This window comes from Hylobates moloch, unplaced genomic scaffold (genome assembly GCF_009828535.3).
Source record: "Hylobates moloch isolate HMO894 unplaced genomic scaffold, HMol_V3 SCAFFOLD_8, whole genome shotgun sequence".
NCBI lineage: Eukaryota > Metazoa > Chordata > Mammalia > Primates > Hylobatidae > Hylobates > Hylobates moloch.
This window is the reverse complement of record NW_026652283.1, coordinates 111,656,740-111,679,802: the sequence shown is the minus strand read 5'-3', so window position 1 is coordinate 111,679,802 and position 23,063 is coordinate 111,656,740. Positions and strand designations below refer to the sequence as shown.

The 23,063-nt window shown below is 39.7% G+C and overlaps 1 protein-coding gene and 1 long non-coding RNA gene across 2 annotated transcripts in view; one reads left to right on the top strand and one right to left on the bottom strand.

The window, feature by feature from the left end:
- Nucleotides 1-3,061: 3,061 nt before the first annotated feature.
- Nucleotides 3,062-23,063, bottom strand: part of FGL1 (fibrinogen like 1) — a 31,641-nt gene continuing 11,639 nt past the window's right edge. Inside the window, exons 4-9 of the mRNA XM_032162385.1 lie at nt 22,345-22,525; nt 13,330-13,489; nt 12,991-13,088; nt 7,891-7,979; nt 7,523-7,710; nt 3,062-3,421 (exon numbers count right to left, since the gene is read on the bottom strand). Of these exons, the coding sequence (XP_032018276.1) occupies nt 3,262-3,421; nt 7,523-7,710; nt 7,891-7,979; nt 12,991-13,088; nt 13,330-13,489; nt 22,345-22,525 (876 nt within the window). The 3' untranslated portion in view covers nt 3,062-3,261. The remainder of the gene's footprint in view (nt 3,422-7,522; nt 7,711-7,890; nt 7,980-12,990; nt 13,089-13,329; nt 13,490-22,344; nt 22,526-23,063) is intronic.
- On the top strand, nt 16,633-22,464 carry LOC116473772 (uncharacterized). The gene is made up of 3 exons (XR_004249412.2): nt 16,633-16,757; nt 17,773-17,960; nt 22,403-22,464. It is a non-coding gene; the product is annotated as an uncharacterized LOC116473772 (long non-coding RNA).

Sequence of the window (23,063 nt, the reverse complement as noted above, 5' to 3'; positions counted from 1 at the left end):
ATGACCAATCTATAGTCTCTCTCTCTTTTTTATTTTTTGGAGAAGGAGTCTCACTCTGTCACCCAGGCTGGAGTATAGTGGCACGGTCTCGGCCCCCTACAACCTCCACCTCCCCAGTTCAAGCAATTCTTCAGCCTCAGCCTCCTGAGTAACTGGGACTACAGGTATGCGTCATGATGCCCAGCTAATTTTTGTATTTTTATCAGAGACAGGGTTTTACCACGTTGGCCAGGCTGGTCTCAAACTCCTGACCTCGTGATCCCCCCACCTTGGCTTCCTAAAGTATTGGGATTACAAGTGTGAGCCACTCCTCCAGGCCCCAATCTATTCTCTCTAACAGCTTTTATTTCCTGGCCTAGATCTCCCTATCATTCCACTGAAATGGATTTAAGAACACAAATAACATTATCAGTAAGTCCAAAGATCTTTCATTAGAACTTCTTCTCTTCCATTATTTTATGGCATTTTAAATTTTTAAAATCACTCCTTCTGCACTGAAAAACTATTATACTGAGGTTTGACACCATAATTTGTTTAGCTCCCCTCCCACTTCTCTGTGGAATCATTTTTTTTCTCCTTTAAAACCTTTTCTTCTTTTGATCTCCTAATTGTGTGAGTTCTTCAGGCTACTGAGCAATTAAGCCCATATTTAAAATTGTCACTGAGGATCCATTATTTATAGCTTACCAACATGTGTTCTATGGAACACTGTTCCCACAAGACCACAACGAAAAACAATCAAGAACCCTGGCAAACATTTCTCCTTTGCCTGCACATTCTATAGAGGTCATAAAAATAAATGTTCTTTTTCCTGATCATACTTCCAGACGGAGTGAACATATGATACAATTCTGAGCAACAAGGCATAAACTGAAGTCTGTTGACCCTTCGCTTTTCTTACTGCTTTCACATGAACTCAAAGCAGGAACTGCGGTAGATAATTTGCAATTTTGAAGGATGGGCTAAATGAATTGCAGGGACATCAGCCTCCACGCTGCACTGAACATAGGTCAGCAACTGCTTACCTCCTGAGTTCTCACTACGTAAGATGAAGAAATGTTTATTTGTTTGGACTTCCGTAATCAGGTGATTTATATCTTGCACCGGAACATACTCTTAATTAGATATAAAAATGCTACATACTATATGTCCTTCTTGGAACTTCAGAATGCACGTCAGAAAATTAGAGAACTGAGAAATTCCCAAGAGAAGAAACCTGTGGAATTCTTTTGAATATGTCATCTCCTAAATTTATTTGATCAAGCAGCCCTTTTCTTCTTTCTGTACTAAACTACCAACGTCTCATAGAACTGTGGCTCTCTAGCTTTTTGCTTTTCAAAGTGTAATTTCTAGACCAGCAGTATCTCTATCATCTGGAAACTTCTCAGAAAACCCAAATATTAGGCCCCATCCTGGAATCAGAGTTACATTGTAGCAGGATCTTCAGTTGGTTTGTATGACACTAAAGACTGAGAAGTGCTGCTTGGGAAACACTGATTTAGGGAATAAAGTACAACTAACCTTAATATCCTTATGTGGCCTATGATTTCAAAGGCCTCTATATCATTACTGCCCCTTAATGCCTACTTCACAAATCATCACACCTAGTTCTTATTGAATGCTTACTTTGTGCGAGGTACTATGCTAAGTGCTATAGTTTTATAATTCTCAAAGCAACCCTATGAGGCAGGTACTATTGTAATCATTATCTTGTAGATGAGATAGCTAAGGCTCAGAGAAGTTAAGTTCCCTACCCAAGGTCACATAGCCATTAAGTGGCAGAATCCTTGGCTTAAGGATTTAAGGATCACTCAACTATATTGGCTTTCTAACCTTTTGTTCCCAAGCACTTTCCTGCTCTGCGTACTTTACATACATGATTCCCTCTTCTTGCAATATCTCCTCACGTACACCTTGTTAAAAGGTCTCAGCTCAAAAAGTCAGTTGTTCTGGGAAGCTTTTCTGATCTCCTACCCCAAAGCCAGGTCAGATCCTCCTGGTAAACATTCCTCAGGCACATATCTTCACTTCACACATATCAGCTTTTAAAATTATGTATATTTTGTGGTTCTATGATTAGTGTATGTGTTTACCAAAAAACCAAGCTCCATGTGGGCTTTAACTGTATCCTCTGTGCCTGTCAACATAGTTGACACACAAATATTTTTTAGAGTATCTTTTTTTTTTTTTTTTTCCTGAGATGGCATCTCGCTCTGTCGGCCAGTTTGGAGTGCAGGTTGGCACGATCTCAGCTCACTACAACCTCTGCTTCCCGGGTTCAAGCAATTCTCCTGCCTCAGCCTCCCCAGTAGCTGGGATTACAGGCTCACACCACCACCCCCAGCTAATTTTTGTATTTTTAGTAGAAATGGGTTTTCATCACATTGGCCAGGCTGTTCTCAGACTCCTGGCCTCAAGTGACCCGCCTGCCTCAGCCTCCCAGAGTGCTGGGATTACAGGCGTGAGCCATCATGCCCAGCCTTTTGGAGTATCTTTTACTCTCATTTAAAACGTTCTCTCCCTATTCTGCACCAATCCAAGTTCTATCCAGAAGAAGCTATAGGATGATGGCAAGACATTTCATTTAGCATCAGAAGACTTGGATTTGAGGCCTTGTTCCCCTACTTTGTAACTTCGAGCAGTCACAAAAACTCAGACCCATAAATTCTCAGCTCTGTTAAATGGATATAATAATAACCTCACAGTATTGGCATAAGAATTAAAATGAGCCCTGTGAGAAAAGTGTATAACCTACATAAACTTCCTAAAAATACGAGTAGGGTTTTGTAGTGATTAAGATCCCGGGTTGTGCTTAAAGGTTTCCACTCTGTAATCCAAAACCTGAGTTCAAATCCCAACTTATAATATTTATTGTCTCTGCAGTTGATTCGGCAATCCATTATTTGCTGGATTTTGTCATGTGTTTTGCCAATTGCATTCATAATTTATTATGCATTTATGCTTGTATCTCCTAGGTCATGGTATATAATCTATGCTTTTTATGTTTTGTCTGACATAAGCTCTTATCAGAGCTCTTTGCACACAGGGATTCAATAAATACTAACACAATCTACATTTATTTGATGAATATTGCATATCTGCTGTACTGAAAGTACATTAAGTAACAAAGGCAAGTGAGAAGAATGAAAAGCAGTACTCACAACAGTGATCATGATTGCGCATGGATATGCTCAGAATGAGTATTTTTCAAATCACTTTAAACAAAGCTGAATTACAGAAACGAAAGCCCAACAGCAACAATTAAATTACATTTGGAATAAAATCATTTGGCCTAATTTTCATAACCACAGATTTCAGAGAATACCACCACCCATGCCAGGTGTACCAAACAATCCCATTGTCTGTTTCAGCCGTGTACGGGCCGCTGTAGTATACGCCATTCAGGTTTGCAGAGTGACACCTAGTGGAAGGGGGGAAAAAAAAGAAAACAACAATCAGACTGGAAAAATATTGTTCAGAATCCCTTTTATTTTGCTAGCAAATACTCAAAACTTTTGAACTATGAATTCTGCCATTTTTCAGACAAGTAAATATTTACTAGTTTCCAAAAGCTGAGAAATTTCTACAGCAGATGGCTATTGTATTTTTTCTTATTTTTAAATTTTTTTAATAATAGAGACAGGGTCTCGCTATGTTGCCCTGGCTGGTCTCGAACTCCTGAGCTCAAGCAATCCTCCTGCCTCAGCCTTCCAAAATGCTGGCGTAACAGGTGTGAGCCACTGCGCCTGGCCTCAGAGATGGGTATTTTAAACTGGTGAGTTTTACTGCAATAACAAATCTGAAAATACAACCCAGGCCACTCACAGTGCATTGAAAAACAAGCATTTCAATTTTCGATTGCCTTTAAACAAAAAATTAAAACAAGCAAACAAAAACGCATCCTTGTAACCTCCAGCCTTACAACCTCCTGACTCAGAACAGTGTTAATTTCATACTTAACAAGAGCTAAGGTGAGTGTCAGCAAAGCAAGGCGTGGGCAAGGTGCTCTACTCCTGGCTTTCCAGGATAATTTGCACTCACACGTTCGTTCCTCTGCTGCTAAGACTTAGCTTTCATAATTCAAAGTCCCTATATCCCCTTCTTTAAATTGCTAGCATATCAATTATTTTAATCTCAAGGGTAAGAAAACAAACCTAAAACACCATTTAAAGTTTTGCCACCCATCAACCAATAATAATTTTTTCCTAGTTGCTGAGTTAATTTTTTACATATATTGCACAAATCTAGATAAGCTGATTAGGTTATCGACAATGTAAAAATGTTTCTTTCCTCCTTTGGAGTCTGTAAATTTAGTCCTTGATATGTATAATTTACATCTAAGAGTATGTAATAAGTTTATATGTGTTGTTATGAAATTAATTACCATATACTTCTTTATTGATACAATTAATGAAAAGATGTCAGAATTAGGATAGAAGGAGAACATTCACAAGAGGTAGTTATGAACATCTATGGAAAAATCCAAATTATTGAATCAAAAAAGCACATAGTCTACCCATTAAGGCTGAGTGGCTGGCTTGAATCACTTACCAGCTTAATGATTCCCTCCTACTGAGCGTTCTCAAAGTCCTCCTAACTTAAATGGATGTAATTAATTGAAAATATGTATGTCAAGTCTGCAAATGTCAAAGCCTACTGTGTTTTGGCCGGGCGCGGTGGCTCACGCCTGTAATCCCAGCACTTTGGGAGGCCAAGGCGGGCGGATCACGAGGTCAGGAGATCGAGACCATCCTGGCTAACACAGTGAAACCCCGTCTCTACTAAAAATACAAAAAATTAGCCGAGCAAGATGGCGGGCGCCTGTAGTCCCAGCTACTTGGGAGGCTGAGGCAGGAGAATGGCTTGAACCCCGGGGGCCGGAGCTTGCAGTGAGCCGAGATCGCGCCACTGCACTCCCGCCTGGGGGACAGAGAAAGACTCCATTTCAAAAAAAAAAAAAAAAAAGCCTACTGTGTTTTTAAAACAGCATGGAAAGTAATGCTAAAAAAGAAAATACTGTAAATTGAGACTCCAGAATATACATTTTGGCATATATTTGTCTATCTAGAGACATCTGCTAACTATATTTTTATATTTGGTCTATGATTTCAATCCCATTAGGAAACCGACTCTGTGATGAACATAAGAAATCTTTGCTATTCTGAGACCAATTTTCCAGCATCCTTTAGTTTTTAGAACAGCCTGGATTTGAAACTAGGTTGAGGGATGATTGGGGCTTCCTTGGTGAAGAAGTGGCTGTGAGCACTCACGTGAAATGCTACACTAACAAAGAAAAGACATCAACACACAGTGATTGGTTTGCTACGTGGAAAAAGAACATCTTATAGGTGGGTAATAGTTATGAAGTGCCAACATTTCACGTAAATTAGAACTATGGGATAGAAAAAAAGCAAGAGTAAAAAGGAAGAAAAGATGACAGTCAAACTCACTAATAATAGGCATGGTAGAAGTAGCACCAAGTTTCTAGAACAATCGACTTCCTCTCCCTTAATGCCTACTGATTTTCCAATTGCACAGCCTTATCAACTCCTTTGATTCCAAGGACAACATGGGCTCTGTGGCTGGCTCCACCTAATGATTCGGCTTTCTTTGTTCTCCCTGAACCCTTGTCTTTAAAGTCAGGTAAATCATTCCTTTGCCCACATTAATATGTATGGTAGTTTTCATTCAGATGCCTTAGAAGGCAGTCGGCTGGATAAAGTAGACGGTTCTGATCTCAGGATACTACTAGTAATTTTTTCTGTATATGAAATTCTTTTCAAAATCAAACATTGTTGATGCTTGCAGACGACTTCATGAATTACACGTAAGTTTTAAGTCATGCTAACTTAGAAGAACAAGGGGGAAAGAAAGGAGGAGTAGGAACAGGTTAAGAAGATCGTTTTTAAAATAACAGGAAAACCACTAAGGAAAAGACCATCATCACCTTAAATTTGCAAAGCAGGGGAGAGAAATTTGTTTCTCTCCTTCATACTGCTGGAAATACTCCAGTTCCTTTATAAATGATCAAATATTAAATAGACTCAAATGTTTTTTTAAAAAAGCAAAATATAGAAAAAATGACTATTTTTACAACAGCAGTAGTACTCCCTCATCTGCAGGGGATACGTTCCAAGACCCCTAGTGGACGCCTGAAACTACAGACAACACCAAACTCTGTATATTGATACTATGCAGTTTCAGTCTGCTAACCGAAACAGCTACAAAGTGAGTAATGAGCAGATAAAGAAAATAAAATTTACCAAACTGAAGGACATGATATAGATTGAAAAGAACCACTGAATACCCACTATAGTAAACAAAAAGAAGACCACAACAGTGTATGTCACTGTAAAATTTCAGAACGCTAGGGGGAAATATCTTTTGGGTGTAGGAAGGAAAAAAACCATCTATAGTAGTTCTCTGTTTTTCCCTATAATATACATACCTATGATAAAGTTAATTTATAAATTAGGCACAGTAAGAGATTAACAACAACTAATAATAAAAGATTATGATTATATAACAATATGTCAGCATTACAGCTTTGGTGCTTTGGGACCATTATTAAATCAAATAAGTGTGATTTGAACACAAGCACTGTGAAACTGCAACACTGGATCTGATAACTGAGACTTCTACTAAGCGTCTTGGGGCAGGGAGGGCTTTCAGCGTGGATATGCCAGATAAAGGGGTGACCCACCTCCTGGCAGAATGAATCCAATGGTGCGAATCTCTGCTCAGAATGACGTGCAATTTAAAACTTATGAATTCGGCCGGGTGCGGTGGCTCATGCCCAACACTTTGGGAGGCCGGGGTAGGTGGATCACATGAGGCCAGGAGTTTGAGACCTGCCTGGGCAACATGGCAGAACCCCATCTCTATCAAAAATACAAAAATTAGCCCATGTACCCCAGAAATATATAAAATATTTTGTATCAGTAAGAAAAGAAGCAACTATGTACAATCAAAAATGGAATGAATTTGCTGATAAAGTAACACGAAAGTATTCAGTCAGAGGGTAGAATTTGGTTTCAGGATTATTGTAAAGGAAATTTCTGTATTGGGAGAGGCTTAGACTCAATGAATTAACGAAAGCCACAGTGATTGAAAAGTAGTACTATACAGAAACGTCACAGCAATAACAGCGGCTCTTCTGTGTGATATGGTCAGGTGAAGAACTAGTTGGTTATTAGGATGCCAAATATTGTCCATATGTATATATGCTCTCTCTTTCTTTGTGTGAATTTGTGGCCTTCTGTTTATAACTCATCCATAATTCAGTTTGCAAATGATCTTTGTAAAAGTAATAATTTATTTCTATGACATTTAAACTTTACTAATGTACACAATGAACAAATCCTCAAAACTACTTCATTGCTGAAGAATTCTAATAAGAATGATTACTTAATAATACTAATATTATAAAGACTAACTTTACCATACATATTATATTGATAATTAATGCCTATCAGTGAGATATTATCAACTCCATTACGACTGTGCTCATAAGACATCAAACCTGTTAAACCACCAGCCAGACTGATCTTCTTCTGCGCAGTTCCCTTTATAGTTGTCATGATCTCTGTCCCATGTGCTGAATTTCATTCTTTGGTGACTAGCCCACCACTGCACCTCAGGATGAAAATTCCCCGCAAGGGAATCTCCAGCTGTTCCAGAATATTCCCCAATATTCAACTCGTAGAAATTCTAAAGTAAAAGAGCATTTCTACTGTCAGTGGAGTTCCTCTATGACCATTTTAAAATCGAGTTTATTTAATAAACAAAAGAACAGGTTCTGTTGTATATTTTTATTTCCACTGACTCCAGGGTCATATTGCACATTTTAAGCATTTATTCATGGTTTTACTTATTAGAAAATTGTAGTACCTTTTCATCTCCAACTTTGAAATTCTTATATTGAGCGTAACGGCCATTTTTTTCAAAATCTGCAAGGTCGATTTTTAAAGTGTAGTCTTCTAAAAAAGAAACAAGCAATTATAATTTTTTAAAATGTCTGACATGACAAGGACTACTGCAGTTTAAAAATAATTCACAGCTCTATTTTACTTGTACCATTTCCTTTGGCCAAGAAACAGTTTTCGAAGATTAAACAGTGACTTCTTTGTATTTATAACATGAACATTTTATCGTGTAATTTATTTGAAAAAAATGATGGATACAATATTAAATTTAAAAAATGTCTACTAGATCTCTCAGAGGTAAAACCTAGTGCAATTCCCTTAATAACGAACAACAGAAAAAATAAGTGATTACTTAAAGCAATCTAACAATGAAAGGATTGACGTTTTTACGTTTAATAGTTTGTCCTCTTTTTCTTGATTTCAATAAGAATGTTGATCTTGAATATAAATGGTGACTATTAATGACGTTGTGTAATCTCTAGTAGCTGAGCCACTAGGTTTGTAAAATGTAGTTGCCATTGCCTGCATATGCCTGAACTTGTTATTTTCCTGATAGCATAAAAGATCAGCCAGCAAATCCTTTAAGAATAATTTGAGGAAGAAATATGAATCCTAATTGTTATCTGAAAACCTTCCTTTGATACTGGCTCATAAGATCAAGAGACTGTTAGCATCAAAGTTTGTACAGTGGATGTCATTGGAAGAGAATTTCAGAAACAACAAGGAAACATTCTTGAAAAATGCTGTACCACCAACATTCTCAATGGCAGAGATGATGATAATTACTGGAAAATACACTAACATCAATGACTCTAAGTAAAAAGATATTTCTAAAGAGTTGATATCTACATGTAAAAGCATTTTAAGAATACAATGTGGCCGGGGGCGTTGGCTCATGCCTATAATCCCAGCACTTTGGGAGGCCAAGGCAGGCGGATCACAAGGTCAGGAGATCAAAACCATCCTGGCTAACACGGTGAAACCCCGTGTCTGCTAAAAAAAAAAAAAAAAAAAAAAAAAAAAAATTAGCTGGGTGTGGTGGTGGCGGGCGCCTGTAGTCCCAGTTACTTAGGATGCTGAGGCAGGAGAATGGCGTGAACCCAGGAGGCAGAGCTTGCAGTGAGCCTTGATCCCTCCACTGCACTCCACCCTGGGCGGAGTGCACAATGTATTGGGTATATATTCTCTTTTATATATGCTAAAGAATGATATATGATGACAAAAAATCTCTAAACATTAAAGATATACTTCAATGACTGTGAAAATTCTATGTGATAAAAGGGCATTATATTTTAAAAATGATTAAAATAGTTGCTATCTTCAAGTAATCTTTTTTTTTCATTGTTCCATTGTTTGGAAATAACAAAGACTATTCCTTTTTCAGAAACAGAACTCTTGTCAGGTGCACCAAAGGTTATAAATCAAATTATTAGATGATATGTGTTCTATCCTCCTACTTTGATAAATAAGATATAACAATGACTTGTAAGATCAGGTTAGAATTTAGAGCCTCACTTTCCTTGTAGTTTCAAGCCAGACCATGGAGACACTGGGAAAGAGGGTCCCTGAATAGTCCTATCACCTAGGCCCCATCTCTGGTTGGCCTCTTCTCTCTTCCCATCCCCATCTCCGTCACTTATAGCAAGGGGCTTTGGATCCACTTGTGGACATCCCAGGCTGCATATCCAAGTTCTATTCACACCCAAGGTGGGTGGATTACAAGGTCAGAGGATCGAGATCATCCTGGCCAACATGGTGAAACCCCGTCTCTACTAAAAATACAAAAAGTAGCTGGGCATGGTGGCACATGCCTGTAATCCCAGCTACTCGGGAGGCTGAGGCAGGAGAATTGCTTGAACCCAGGAGGTGGAAGTTGCAGTGAGCCGAGATTCCACCACTGCACTCCAGCCTGGCAACAGAGTGAGACTCCGTCTCAAAAAAAAAAAAAAAGCAAAGCCACTCTTTAGGCTCCCCTCAAGCTTAAGGGTGCACACACCAGAAGCAGAAGACGACAGACAAGAGAACAGCCTGAAGGAGTCCTATAAACAAACTCAAGGCTGTTGGGGTAGGGAATGCTGGATTCCTCATGACTGGAGTCCCTTTAAGAGGGGATGTGGGCCTCTCTTGGGCTTGTTGATTTAGCACCACAATTTCCTTGCCCCAGGGAGCTCTCTCAAGGTAGTAAAGGTCACATGAGACAAGACTGTAGAGTGTGTAAGAGCAGCAAGGCAGGCTAAGTCAACTGTCTTTAAAAATATTCTATTACAGACTAGATGCAGTGGTTCACACCTGTAATTCCAGCACCTTGGGAGGCTGAGGCAGGCAGATCACTTGAAGCCAGGAGTTTGAGACCAGCCTGGTCAGCATGGTGAGACCATCGTCTGTACTAAAAATACAAAAATTAGCTGGGTGTGGTGGTGTGCACCTATAATCCCAGCTACTCAGGAGGCTGAGGCATGAGAATTGCTTGAGCCAAGAGGCAGCGGTTGCAGTGAGCCAAGGCTGTGCCACTGCACTCCAGCTTGGGCAACAGAGCAAGAATCTGTCTCGGAAAAATAAAAAATAAAAAAACTTCTATTATAGAAGAGATATAAAGTCTCAATTTTTTGGCTAACCATTTAAACGTCTCATTGTTCAATAAGTAAACAAATTACATTTACCATTACTAAATCAATTTTATTGCCACTACTTCTAGTCGAGATTTATGTAGTGGGTATAAAGCTATTCTCAGAGGTAATTCATTAGCCCTAATGCTCTCATAATTAAAGAATGCAGAGACAAAAGCACTGCCTATTGTCTGGATTGATGGGATACGTGGTCATGGGTCCAGGAACTGAAAAATACATTTTTACTGCCATGAGATTAGCCAGCCTGAGTACCAAGTTGAAATACCAAAAGGAACAGGTTTGTTGGCAAAGTTCCTCTGGGCAAATATGTACATCATAATAACTTCAAAAATAATACGTTTGAATTTCATATATTTAGAAAGAGCCAAGGGTTACCGCTCTGGGGTTTTCATAGTTTCAGTAAGAAAGCAGATAAATATCAATGTGCAAATGAAACAGAAGTTGGTTTGGCAAATTTTATATATCTGGCATAAAATTCTTAAAACTAGAATAATAGATATGTTGAAGGAAAGGAAGCCTTATATAAATTTAGAGAGCACTGACCATAAGAAGGACATACAAAGAAAGTATAAGGTTTCTAGGATTACTCAGCCTGTCTAATGTTTATTAATCTAGTGTCTCAAAGAACTTTATAACCATAAGCCTACTACTATAAATATAGAAACACCAACAGCTTTCCAGAACTTGGATGGAACAAATGAACTCTTGTCTTATTTTAATTAATTTATTATTATTACTATTATTTGAGACAGTCTCACTCTGTCACCCAGGCTGGAGTGCATTGGCGCAATCTTGGCTCACTACAACCTCCACCTCTTGGGTTCAAGCGATTCTCCTGCCTCAGCCTCCCAAGTGGCTGGGATTACAGGGGTGTGCCATCATGCCCGGCTAATTTTTGTATTTTTAGTAGAGATGGGGTTTCACCACGTTGGCCAGGCTGGTCTCGAACTCCTGGCCTCAAGGGGTTCACCCGCCTCAGCCTCCCAAAGTGCTGGGATTACAGGCATGAGCCACCATGCCCAGCTGTTTTATTTTTAATGCAATTGCAATGTAACTTAGCATGCTTTCTTGGGCATGACAGTTGCCTTTTATGAAGGATTCAGGACGAGACTTGAGTGGGACTGATGATAATCTCAGACTACGACAGAGGTAGGGAAGACAATGGATTGGAGCAAAAGAACATGGAAGATAGAAGCTTGGAAAAGTCCTTATCAAAACATTGATATTTTAGACAAATATTAAACTCTAAAGATAAAAATTTAAAAGCATATAGGGAGACTTGTCCAGATATCTGCTATTTACTTTGAAATATATATACAGAAAAGATGGATTGATGGATGGATTGAGTATTGGGCAAATGGATAGATACGTAACAAAAACAAGCAAAGTAAAATGTTAACGTAGGATACAGGTGGTAGGCTGAAACTTCTTTCAAGTTGGTTGCATCTTTGAAAAAATTTCAACATAAAAGATGAGAGGTATGTGGAAACGTGGACATTTCATGTATTATAGTATTTTATTGGAAAAACAGTGCCAATTCCCCAATTCTTCACCTTGTAATATGTCTTCATAACTCCTCCTATTGTTTATTTCCTTTTTAAAAAAAGTCTGAGGTGCTCCTGTGATTTGCTTTCACCAATAGAAGAAAAATGACTCCATGCCAGTTCTGAGCCTAGATCTCAAGAGACTTACATACATCTGCTCTTTTTTCTGGAACCCTGCCTGTGCTACAAAAACAAGTCCAGGCTAGCTAGCTGGAAGATGAGAGACCCTATGGAGCCAGGTTGAATCCTTCCATCCTAGGGCAGCAATTTCAATGAGGAAGTTGATTGCAGACTCACAAGCAAGCCCAGCCACGATCAGCAGAGCCCAGCCCTGATCAGCAAAATCACCCAGCCAAGCTGCAGATTTGTGAGAAGTAATAAATGGTTGTTGATTTTAAGCCACTAGCTTTGGAAGAGGATTGTTACACGTTATTATTGTGACATTAGGTAACTGATACAGTGTATATAATCTTCAGGAACCCAAGGCATCAAAAAGGAATAATTATGACATTATATATCCTTTTCAGAAGTAGAATATATATATATTCTATATATATCTATAGATATATATAGTGACATATATCCTATATATCTATATATAGCTATATATATACATATATAGAATATATATCTATCTATAAATACATATATATAGATATTTGTCATACATATATATGAGAAAATAATTCCCCCCAACCCAATTCTAGCTTTTTTTTCTGTTTCTAATTTTAGGCAGCCACATTTTACATTTGGAATTATCACCCTAAAGTCATCACTGCCATCTGCAAATCACAGCAATTATTGAATTAGTTCCATTGCCTATAATTTGGTAAAAAAAAATTTAGTGTTGTTTTTATTGTATTTCAAACAAATTTGACATCATTCAAACCTTACCTTGAGTGGTCAAGAAGTGAAGATTTTTATTGCCCAGCCAATATTCACCATGTTTTTGGACAAAATTTCCAAAGCCATTTTCATAGTCTTTCCATCCTCTGAAAAATGTAAAGCGGAAGCTGATTTGAGCAAACTCCATTTGTGGTACCAAAGTGACCACCACCCACCCCCTGCTACCACCACCTCCAATATTTTCTTGATTAGTTAATTCATTTTCAGTATTCTTATTTAGAGAGATTGAAATTCTGTCTAATAGACTTCAGGATATGATCAAAATACTTGACTTATAAATCTCACATTTGCTGCTACAAATAAAGTCTTACATCATAATTAGCACACCTGTTAAAGTTCTCACTGCCATCAGACCGTCTCTGAATTACAGTCCATCCTCCGCCATCGGACATGTCACAATAAACAGAAAATTCTGCTGGGCTCTGGAGAGGTTTGATTTTGTAAAATCCACTGAGCTTATACCCATCATTGAAAATCTCTGAACAATCTGTTTTTAAAACAAGGTAATGTAACATTCATTATGCGTCTTTTTTTTTTCCCTTAGGAAGCCTCTGAATGAGACTACTCAACATCACTGGAGACAGATAACACATGGTATAGAAATCAGCGTTTTAAAATTGCATCTTGTACATCTTCCAGTGGATATTAGGAAAGTTTTATTTCCTTTGCTAATATTTGCCACCTGAATCCTTGATATAATCATGGAGGAAAAAAAGGGAGTGAAATAAGAATCTAGTTTTTTGTTTCTTTCTTCTTTTTTCTTTTACATGTTTTTTAAGAGATGGGGGGTGTCACTCTATTGCCCAGGCTGGTCTCAAACTTCTGGCTTCAAGCAATCCTGTCCTCCAGTCACAGACTCCCAAAGTGCTGGGATTACAGGTGTGAGCTACCAAGCCTGGCTTAGTTTCTAATTTCTGAGTTTTGTAGAAAACAATCTTAAAAAAACAAGTTATGTGTAGTCTGTTAGTAACAGTATATTTAGGTAGAACTTACAGTTTTATCAGATGGAATAGTAAAATTTATCTCACCCATGAAGCTAAAAATGAAAGCAGAAATGTTAACACCAAACAACTAAGTTACTACAGGTTATCTTGACTTAGAGCATGATAAATCAATCTGGACATCTGAAAATAAACCCAAAACAGTAATCTTGTCAAAATCTTTTTTTTATTATTATTTAAGTTCTAGGGTACATGTGCACAACGTGCAGGTTATATATGTATACATGTGCCATATTGGTGTGCTGCACCAATAATCTTGTCAAAATCTTATAACCTCTTAGCCTTGTTAGATTTTTTACTAACCCACTGAAGTTTCTAAAAGTACATACATTCTTACATGTTTTTGCTAAAAACTGCAAGCTTCTGCTGTTCTTTTCATCCCTTAGTTCTTTTTTGCTGTGGTATTTCTTTGAACACTGAAGCAAATATACCTACCCCTTTGTCACCAAAAACTGGTATCTGTTTCTTTCTTTCTTTTTTTTTTCCTTTGAGACAGAGTTTTGCTCTTCGCCCAGGCTGGAGTGCAATGGTGCGATTTCGGCTCACTACAAGCTCCGCCTCCCGGGTTCAAGCGATTCTCCTGCCTCAGCCTCCTGAGTAGCTGGGATTACAGCCATGCACCTCCACACCTGGCTAATTCTTTTTGTATTTTTAGTAGAGACAGGATTTTGCCATGTTGGCCAGGCTGGTCTCAAACTCCTGAGGTCAGGCAATCCGTCCACCTCGGCCTCCGAAGTGAAATCGAGAGGTGACAGCGTGCTGGCAGTCCTCACAGCCCTCGCTTGCTCTTGGCAGCTCCTCTGCCTGGGCTCCCACTTTGGCGGCACTTCAGGAGCCCTTCAGCCCACCGCTGCACTGTGGGAGCCCCTTTCTGGGCTGGCCAAGGCCGGAGTCCGGGTGGGCATGGGCTTGGTGGGCCCCGTACTTGGAGCAGCCGGCCAGCTCTGCCGGCCCTGGGCAATGAAGGGCTTAGCACCTGGGTCAGTGGCTGCAGAGGGTGTACTGGGTCCCCCAGCAGTGCCAGCCCACCGGCGCTGTGCTTGATTTCTTGCTTGGCCTTAGCTGCCTTCCTGCGGGGCAGGGCTCGGGACCTGCAGCCCGCCATGCCTGAGCCTCCCACCCCCGGCTCCGTGGGCTCCTGTGAGGCCCAAGCCTCCCAGATGAGCGCCGCCTCCTGCTCCACGGCGCCCAGTCCTATCGACTACCCAAGGGCTGAGGAGTGCGGGAGCACGGCGTGGGACTGGCAGGCAGCTCCACCTGCAGCCCCAATGCGGGATCCACTGGGTGAAGCCAGCTGGGCTCCTAAGTCGGGTGGGGACATGGAGAACTTTTATGTCTAGCTCAGGGATTGTAAATACAGCAATCAGCACCCTGTGTCTAGCTCAGGGTTTGTGAATGCACCAACTGACATGCTGTATCTAGCTACTCTGGTGGGGCCTTGGAGAACCTTTATGTCTAGCTCAGAGATTGTAAATACACCAATTGGTACTCTGTATCTAGCTCAAGGTTTGTAAACACACCAATCAGCACCCTGTGTCTAGCTCAGGGTTTGTGAATGCACCAATCGACACTTTGTAGCTACTCTGGTGGGGACTTGGAGAACCTTTGTGTCCACACTCTGTATCTAGCTAATCTAATGGGGACGTGGAGAACCTTTGTGTCTAGCTCAGGGATTGTAAACGCACCAATCAGCGCCCTGTCAAAACAGACCACTGGGCTCTGCCAATCAGCAGGATGTGGGTGGGGCCAGATAAGAGAATAAAAGCAGGCTGCCTGAGCCAGCAGTGGCAACCTGCTCGGGTCCCCTTCCACACTGTGGAAGCTTTGTTCTTTAGCTCTTTGCAATAAATCTTGCTCCTGCTCACTCTTTGGGTCCACACTGCTTTTATGAGCTGTAACACTCACCGCAAAGGTCTGCAGCTTCACTCCTGAAGCCAGCGAGACCACGAGCCCACCGGGAGGAAAAAACAACTCCAGATGCGCCGCCTTAAGAGCTGTAACACTGCGAAGGTCTGCAGCTTCACTCCTGAGCCAGCGAGACCACGAACCCACCAGAAGGAAGAAACTCCGAACACATCCGAACATCAAAAAGAACAAACTCCAGACACGCCACCTTAAGAGCTGTGACACTCACTGCGAGGGTCCGCGGCTTCATTCTTGAAGTCAGTGAGACCAAGAACCCACCAATTCCGGACACAAAAGGATAACAGGTGTGAGCCACCACACCCTGCCAAAAGGTGATGATCTCTGTTTCTTAAGCCACTTGAGGGTGATGTAAATTAACACCCATTGGGTCTCACCTACGTTGATCTGTACAGACTTAGAGAATGTGGCAAATGGGGACCTCTCTATTGTTTAGATGCATAGCAAGCTAGGTTTTAGGATGATTGAACTAGTGGTCACTATAAACAGATAGTCTCAAGAAGAGCCATCTACAAACATTTGAATAAAAATACTATAACATCATCACCTGTAACTTTTACCCTTATTGCTCTGTTAATTTTCTTATGAAAAAATTTTTTTCTGATTGGGTAATTCCATTCTTGTAGCATATTTTAAAGTTCTTTTTCATGTTCATTGTTTTGATACTAAAATGCCAAATTTATAACTCTCTTGTTTTGTTACAGATAAAATATATTGCACATTAAGTGGGTTGAATATGCCATAGACATCAGAAGAGAAAAGAAAAGAAAGAATCTTAGTCATTTTATAAAGCCTTCACATGGTCTGGACCAACCATATACTCCTGCTTTGGTTAGATGTTTACCTTTGTAATGATTTAGGCTTTATTCATATATTTATTTTCAAGATTCAGAAGCACAAGTGTTCAAATACATGCTAAATTATAAAAAGGATACTGTTTGGCAATTAAACAAGAAGCAAAACAAAGAGAAAATGATTACCTAAAATTGGTTCAATGTTGTTATAAAGCTTACATCTTATAGTCAAGTATATAGTACAACACTTTTATTAAAGTAAGCAGATTTTAGCCCTATTTGGAAAGAAGCTTTTTGCTTACATTTAATTTCCTACCAAAGAGCTGAATACTAAAGATTAACAAGGATCAAACTATGTTCCAGGCAAATATGGAAGTGATTAGCTATAACATTTGCCTCTGGAAAACTTAGCGAATATAGAGGTTTCAGCCAACATTTTCTACTTGTTATTATTTTATGCTAACTGCGAGTTTGTTATTTTTTTGGTCTTGTTTTTGAAATTTTCCTTCTCCCCAGAAGAAAATGCCAAACACAACTTAAGAAAAGCTTTTAACTGAAATAAACAGTAACACAACAACAAAACCCCCAACGAATAAATAAACATTACAAAAGCAAAAAAGCACCAGTAGTTCAACTTGCTTATAGCTAACAAGTTAAGAAGCCTGCTTTGGGAAATGAGACTTAAACCGTAACAGCAGAAAGTATGAAAAATGCAGAATTCAAAATATGAGCTTGATATTTAAAATGATGATTTGCAAAATGTTCTGACCCACTCAACTCCCTGGAGAATAGCTAGAAGAAAGGCAAGGTTAAAGAGCTTTGTGTTCATAGGAGTTTTTTTTTTTTTAAAGAAAAAGAATTTTGAATATTTACATAATACTAGAGTGAGGCCAAGGCGTCCTGCCTTCTGTTTTGACAAACACTGTATTAAACTGGGTGATGTGCGTCCTCTCTCTGATCATGCAGAAAGCAAGCCATGTTGTAAGGCTGAATGTTTAAGCTCATAAAGTGACATGACAGCCTGCCAAATGGGCTTTTTCCTCTTGTCTCAGGATGGTGGCTGAGGCTCAAAGCTGAGAACCAAAGGCACAAAGTACCCCACATTCTAAACACAAAAAGAGGTCAGCAACAGAGGTCAGCTGCCACTCCCTGGAGCATGCTGGGATATGCCAGAACTGGCCCTGCTACCGCCATCTTCACCCCCAGGCAACATAAGGGAAAAACAAAAGGATAAAGGAAGGTGGGTACATAGTAGGTGTATGTATTTGTTGGGGTACATGTGATATTTTGATACAGGCATGCAATGCATAATAATCACATCATGGAAAATGAGGTGTCCATCCCCTCAAGCATTTATCCTTTGTGTTACAAACAATTCAATTTTGCTCTCTTTGTTATTTTTAAATGTGCAATTAAATTAATATTGAGAGAAGGCGATACTCTTGTAGGGTAGAGGGAGTAGGCTCTCTCCCTTGAAAACAAGGGTATAATAATGTCCATAGATAGCTGGCATTCATTGAGTACTTCTTTTGCTCTACGATGTTAAACATATTAAAGCATTTTATTTTGTTTATTTATTTATTTGAGATGGGTCTCACTCTGTTACCTAGGCAGGCTGTAGTGCAGTGGCACAATCAGCTCACTGCAGCCCCAAACTTCTGCAATCCTCCTGCCTCAGCCTCCTGAGTAGCTGGGCCTGCATGCATGCACCACCAAGCCTGGCAATTTTTTTTTTTTTTTTGTAGTGTTAGAGTCTCACTATGTTGCCCAGGCTGTTCTTGAAATGCTGGCCTCAAGTGTTCCTCCCACATCGGCCTCCCAAAGTGCAGGGATTACAGGCATGATTCATGGCACCTGGCCAAAATATATTCACTAATTTGAATATATTTTAATCCTTACAACAAATACACAGCATTCTTATTCTCATTCTTCAGATGGGGAATATGGGACACATAGAGGTTATGTAATGTCCCCAAAGGCCACAGCTACCAAGATGGGCAGCTGGAGTTTGAAATCAAGCTCCAGAGTCAACACCTTAGGCCACTTTGCATCCAACCTCAAGACACTCACATGCAGACTGGGAGCTCCTGAAGAAGGGAAGATGGTGGAGCTACTGGTCTTGTCAGCTGAACAGCGGTGGTGATGCCAGATTTTTGTTATTGCCGCTAGTTAATATGAATTTGATACGGTAACCTTTTAATTCATAATTTGCTAGCACCCAAATGCTTTTAAAAAAAGATACAGCTTAATAGTATACTGTAGAAAATCATGTGCCTTGTGCATTGTTTGCATAAATTGCTAGGTTGTATGTAATTGGGTGTTTTCTACCATCAGATAAATTAGAATTCAGAAAATAACTAATTTAGTAATAATAAAGTAACTTGTAAATAAGAATAAAAAATTTATATTTCTACAGATTATATGTATGAATATTTAATTGTTTTACATTTAAGGACACCAAAAACATAAACTTTGATGGGAACGAGTTCTTATATATTTTATACCATATTATATATATATAAAACACTATACTTTATTGGAATTTTTATGTTATATATTTTATTTATTGAGTATCTGCTCTTAGTACCCTCTCTAGTACTATTTGCCTATATACTAAAATATAAAGAACAATTGAACTGTGTTTATATTTTATATTTTATTTCCCCTTTTTCTCCTTCATGCTTGTACTTAATGTATGAAGAATATTGTTTTAATCTACTGAATTCTGATCTTTTTGTCTTTTATATCAAAAAACAGTCATCTAAAATTCCTATCATCTGTCTTATTATTATAACAGTCTTATATTTATAATAATTATAATGTTTTTTCTGAACAATCTCTATATGACTCTTCTAACTCCTGCTTGTACAGTTAATCCTGCTCTGACCTTGGCATCGTAATTTCCAAGTAACTGATTTCTTGCCTTATTCCTTGGTGACCCCTTGCTTCCCAAAGTCTGCTCCCCAGCACTGTCAACACAAGGACTGGATTTTCAGCTCTTGATATGATTTGGATGTCTGTCCCCACCAAATCTCATGTGGAGTTGTAGTTCCCAGTGTCGGAGGGAGGGCCTGGTGGGAGGTTATTGGCTCATGGGGGTGGAGTTCTCATGAATGTTTTAGCACCATCCCCCTTGGTACTGTACAGTGAGTGGTGAGTTCTCATGAGATCTGGTTGTTTAAAAGAGTGTCGCAACTCCTCCCTCTCTTTCTCCTGTTGCCACCATGTGAGATGTGCCTGCTTCTGCTTTGCCATCTGCCGTGATTGTAAGTTCCCTGAGGCCTCCCCAGAAGCAGATGCTGCTATGCTTCCTTTACAGCCTGCAGAACCATGAGCCAATTAAACCTCTTTTCTTTATAAATGACCCAGCCTCATTCATTTCGTTATAGCAGTATTAGAACGGAATAATACAGCACTTAAGCCTCAGTCTTCCCATGACTGGTTGTAGAGGCCTGGGAACAAACATCTGATTAGCTGCCTCCTGCTATGACTGACCCTTGAGTCTGTGTCAATAACCTGCTCAGAATGTGTTCGAATAGACACCCCAAGTCTTGGGCTTGGTTTGAAATTTGGAATAATGGTGCTCCACTTGCATCTACCAGTTCCTTGCCCTTGAGATCAGCTTTGTATGTACTTTTGGGATCACTTATCTGTATGCTCATCACTTAAATGATAGTCTGTTTGCTTCCCAAGCCCATTTTTACCCAAACTGTCCCTGGTTCCTCTTGGCTCCAGAGGCACTGGCCATCTTCACGCTATAGCCATCCCCACTACTGCAGACCACTGGCTCTGGCCTCTTTCTGATCTCTAAGGGCCAGAGGGAGGGCAGTTGGATCAAGATGCTGGCCAAAAGAGAAGCAGGAGCCCAGGGCGAGGAGTCTGAGAAGAGGGAGATAAGGATCTTGGTAGAAAAAAAGGGAGCATTTTAAGAGTCTCATGCGGGGCTGTCTCAGCTAGCCAGGTGCCCTGAAGCATTTTATTGAAGCATAGGCTCCCACAACTCCTATATCCTACACTTGTATGTTTAGAAGCAGAAAATAAACATGTTTCTATTCCCATAAGATTGGCATCTCTTTGACCTCTACAGTCTTTCAATTCTAGTCAAACAGGTTTCCCAATTTATATTTGCTTATCTTGCTGTTCCTCTCCCTATGAACTACCTTCCTTTCATTCCTGAATAAGAGGATCCACTATGTTCCAGGCACTCTAACAGCCAATAGGGAGATAAAAGTACATTAAATATCATTCTAGACCTTACAAAGCGCCCGGTTAATTGACCACAATAGACTCATAAACAGAAATTACAGTGTAGCATGGTAGTGCTAGAGCACACATATGGACAAAGTGCTCTCCCTAGCATTCTTTTTGTTTCTGACAATCACTGTTTACTCTAAAAGATACCTTTTGCTTCTGGAGGAATTCAAATGAACAGTTTTCCATAGAGAATAATGATTTGTGCAGCAATGTGTGTAATGTGTTGCCAGTTTAAAATCATTTAGTTTCTGGGGAGAAATACCTCATGGAAAAGAACATTATGAAATCATAAAATATACATATAAAAAACGACTCTTTTATTTTCCTTAGTAATTCTGATTCTTTTTCCTTTTTCTGCTCCTTTATTTTTTACCTTATTTGCTGCCCTAATGCACACTAGGATTTCAGAAGGGAAAACCGCATACATGTAACAAGGAAAGATACACAAACACAAAGCTCAAATGCAAAAATTCCAAATTGTAATCTGCCATGTGTACACTGATTTTTTTTTTTTTTTTTTGAGACAACAGTCTCACTGTGTTGTCCAGGCTGGAGCGCAGTGGCACAATCTTGGCTCACGGCAACTTGCGCCTCCCGGGTTCAAGTGATTCTCCTGCCTCAGCCTCCCAGGTAGCTGGGACTACAGACACCTGCCACCACGCCCAGCTAATTTTTGTATTTTTAGTAGAGATGGGGTTTCACCATATTGGCCAGGCTGGTCTCGAGCTCCTGACCTTGTAATCCGCCCACCTAGGCCTTCCAACATGCTGGGATTACAGGCGTGAGCCACCGCACTCGGCCGTATCCATCAGTATTTAAACAATCTATTGTCCTGATTTCTTATTAAATGATATAAATTCTCAGATATTTAGCATTCACAGTAAATGCCCTGGCAGAGATAGAAAAAAAGTGTCGGCTGGGCGCAGTGGCTCACGCCTGTAATCCCAGCACTTTGGGAGGCCGGGGCAGGCAGATCACAAGGTCAGGTGACCGAGACCATCCTGGCTGACACGGCGAAACCCGGTCTCTATTAAAAATACAAAAAAATTAGCCGGGCGTTGTGGCAGGTGCCTGTAGTCTCAGCTACTACTCGGGATACTGAGGCAGGAGAATGGCATGAACCCAGTAGACGGAGCTTGCAGTGAGCCAAAATTGCACCACTGTACTCCAGCCTGGGTGACAGAGCGAGACTCCGCCTCAAAAAAAATAAAATAAAATAAAATAAAGCATGAAAGAAGACATTTACAATTGATATAATGCTTCATATTGCTTGTTACTGAAATAGGAAAAGCCTGGAATAACTAGCACCATCATTGTACATGGGTGCATAATGGAAGTTATTGAAACACTTAAGAAAAGTCTATTCTGACCTGCATACTGCCTCTTGCTTCCGAGATCAATGATAGTATTCTCATCTCCTTTATCAAGGAACTGGACTTCATTCTCCTGCAAAAGCTGCTTGATCTTGACCTGCTGCTGCTTGACCCGGGTCTCAAGCAGGCGCACCTGGGCTCTGAGCCGCACCTGCTCCTGGGCACAGTCCTCGAGCGCCTGTAAAACAGGTGAGATGAGATGAGTATGCATCTCATTTTCATGGAAAACAAGTGCTTTTTAAACATTTGGATAAATGAGTGATTCCATTTTGTCTCCGGTTCCCGTTTCAGAATATCATTCCAAATAGAAAGTGGTTTGAAAAGTTCTAATACCACCTACTATTTGAAGAATTGGAAATTATGGCTTATGCGAAAACTCCTGGACTCAAAAGATCAAATAATATAAAATAATCAGAATCGCTATGCTAGGAGCTTTACAGTTGTCTCATTCGATCCTCAAAACAATTCCATGCGGTAGGAAAGGGGTCAGTCTTGATGCCCAGTGGGTAAGCAGAGGTGGGATTCAAATTCAGTTCAAGGACCATGCTGTCAATCTCTATATGACCTTGCTTATGTGCTTTCTAAACAGTAATGTGCTTTATAGAAGTTAATTGTATTGTTGGCATGTAAATCTCCATAATAAATGAGGTTTTTAAATGGCTGTCTGGTATAAATACATTTACATACATATATTTAATATTTATTTATAAATATAT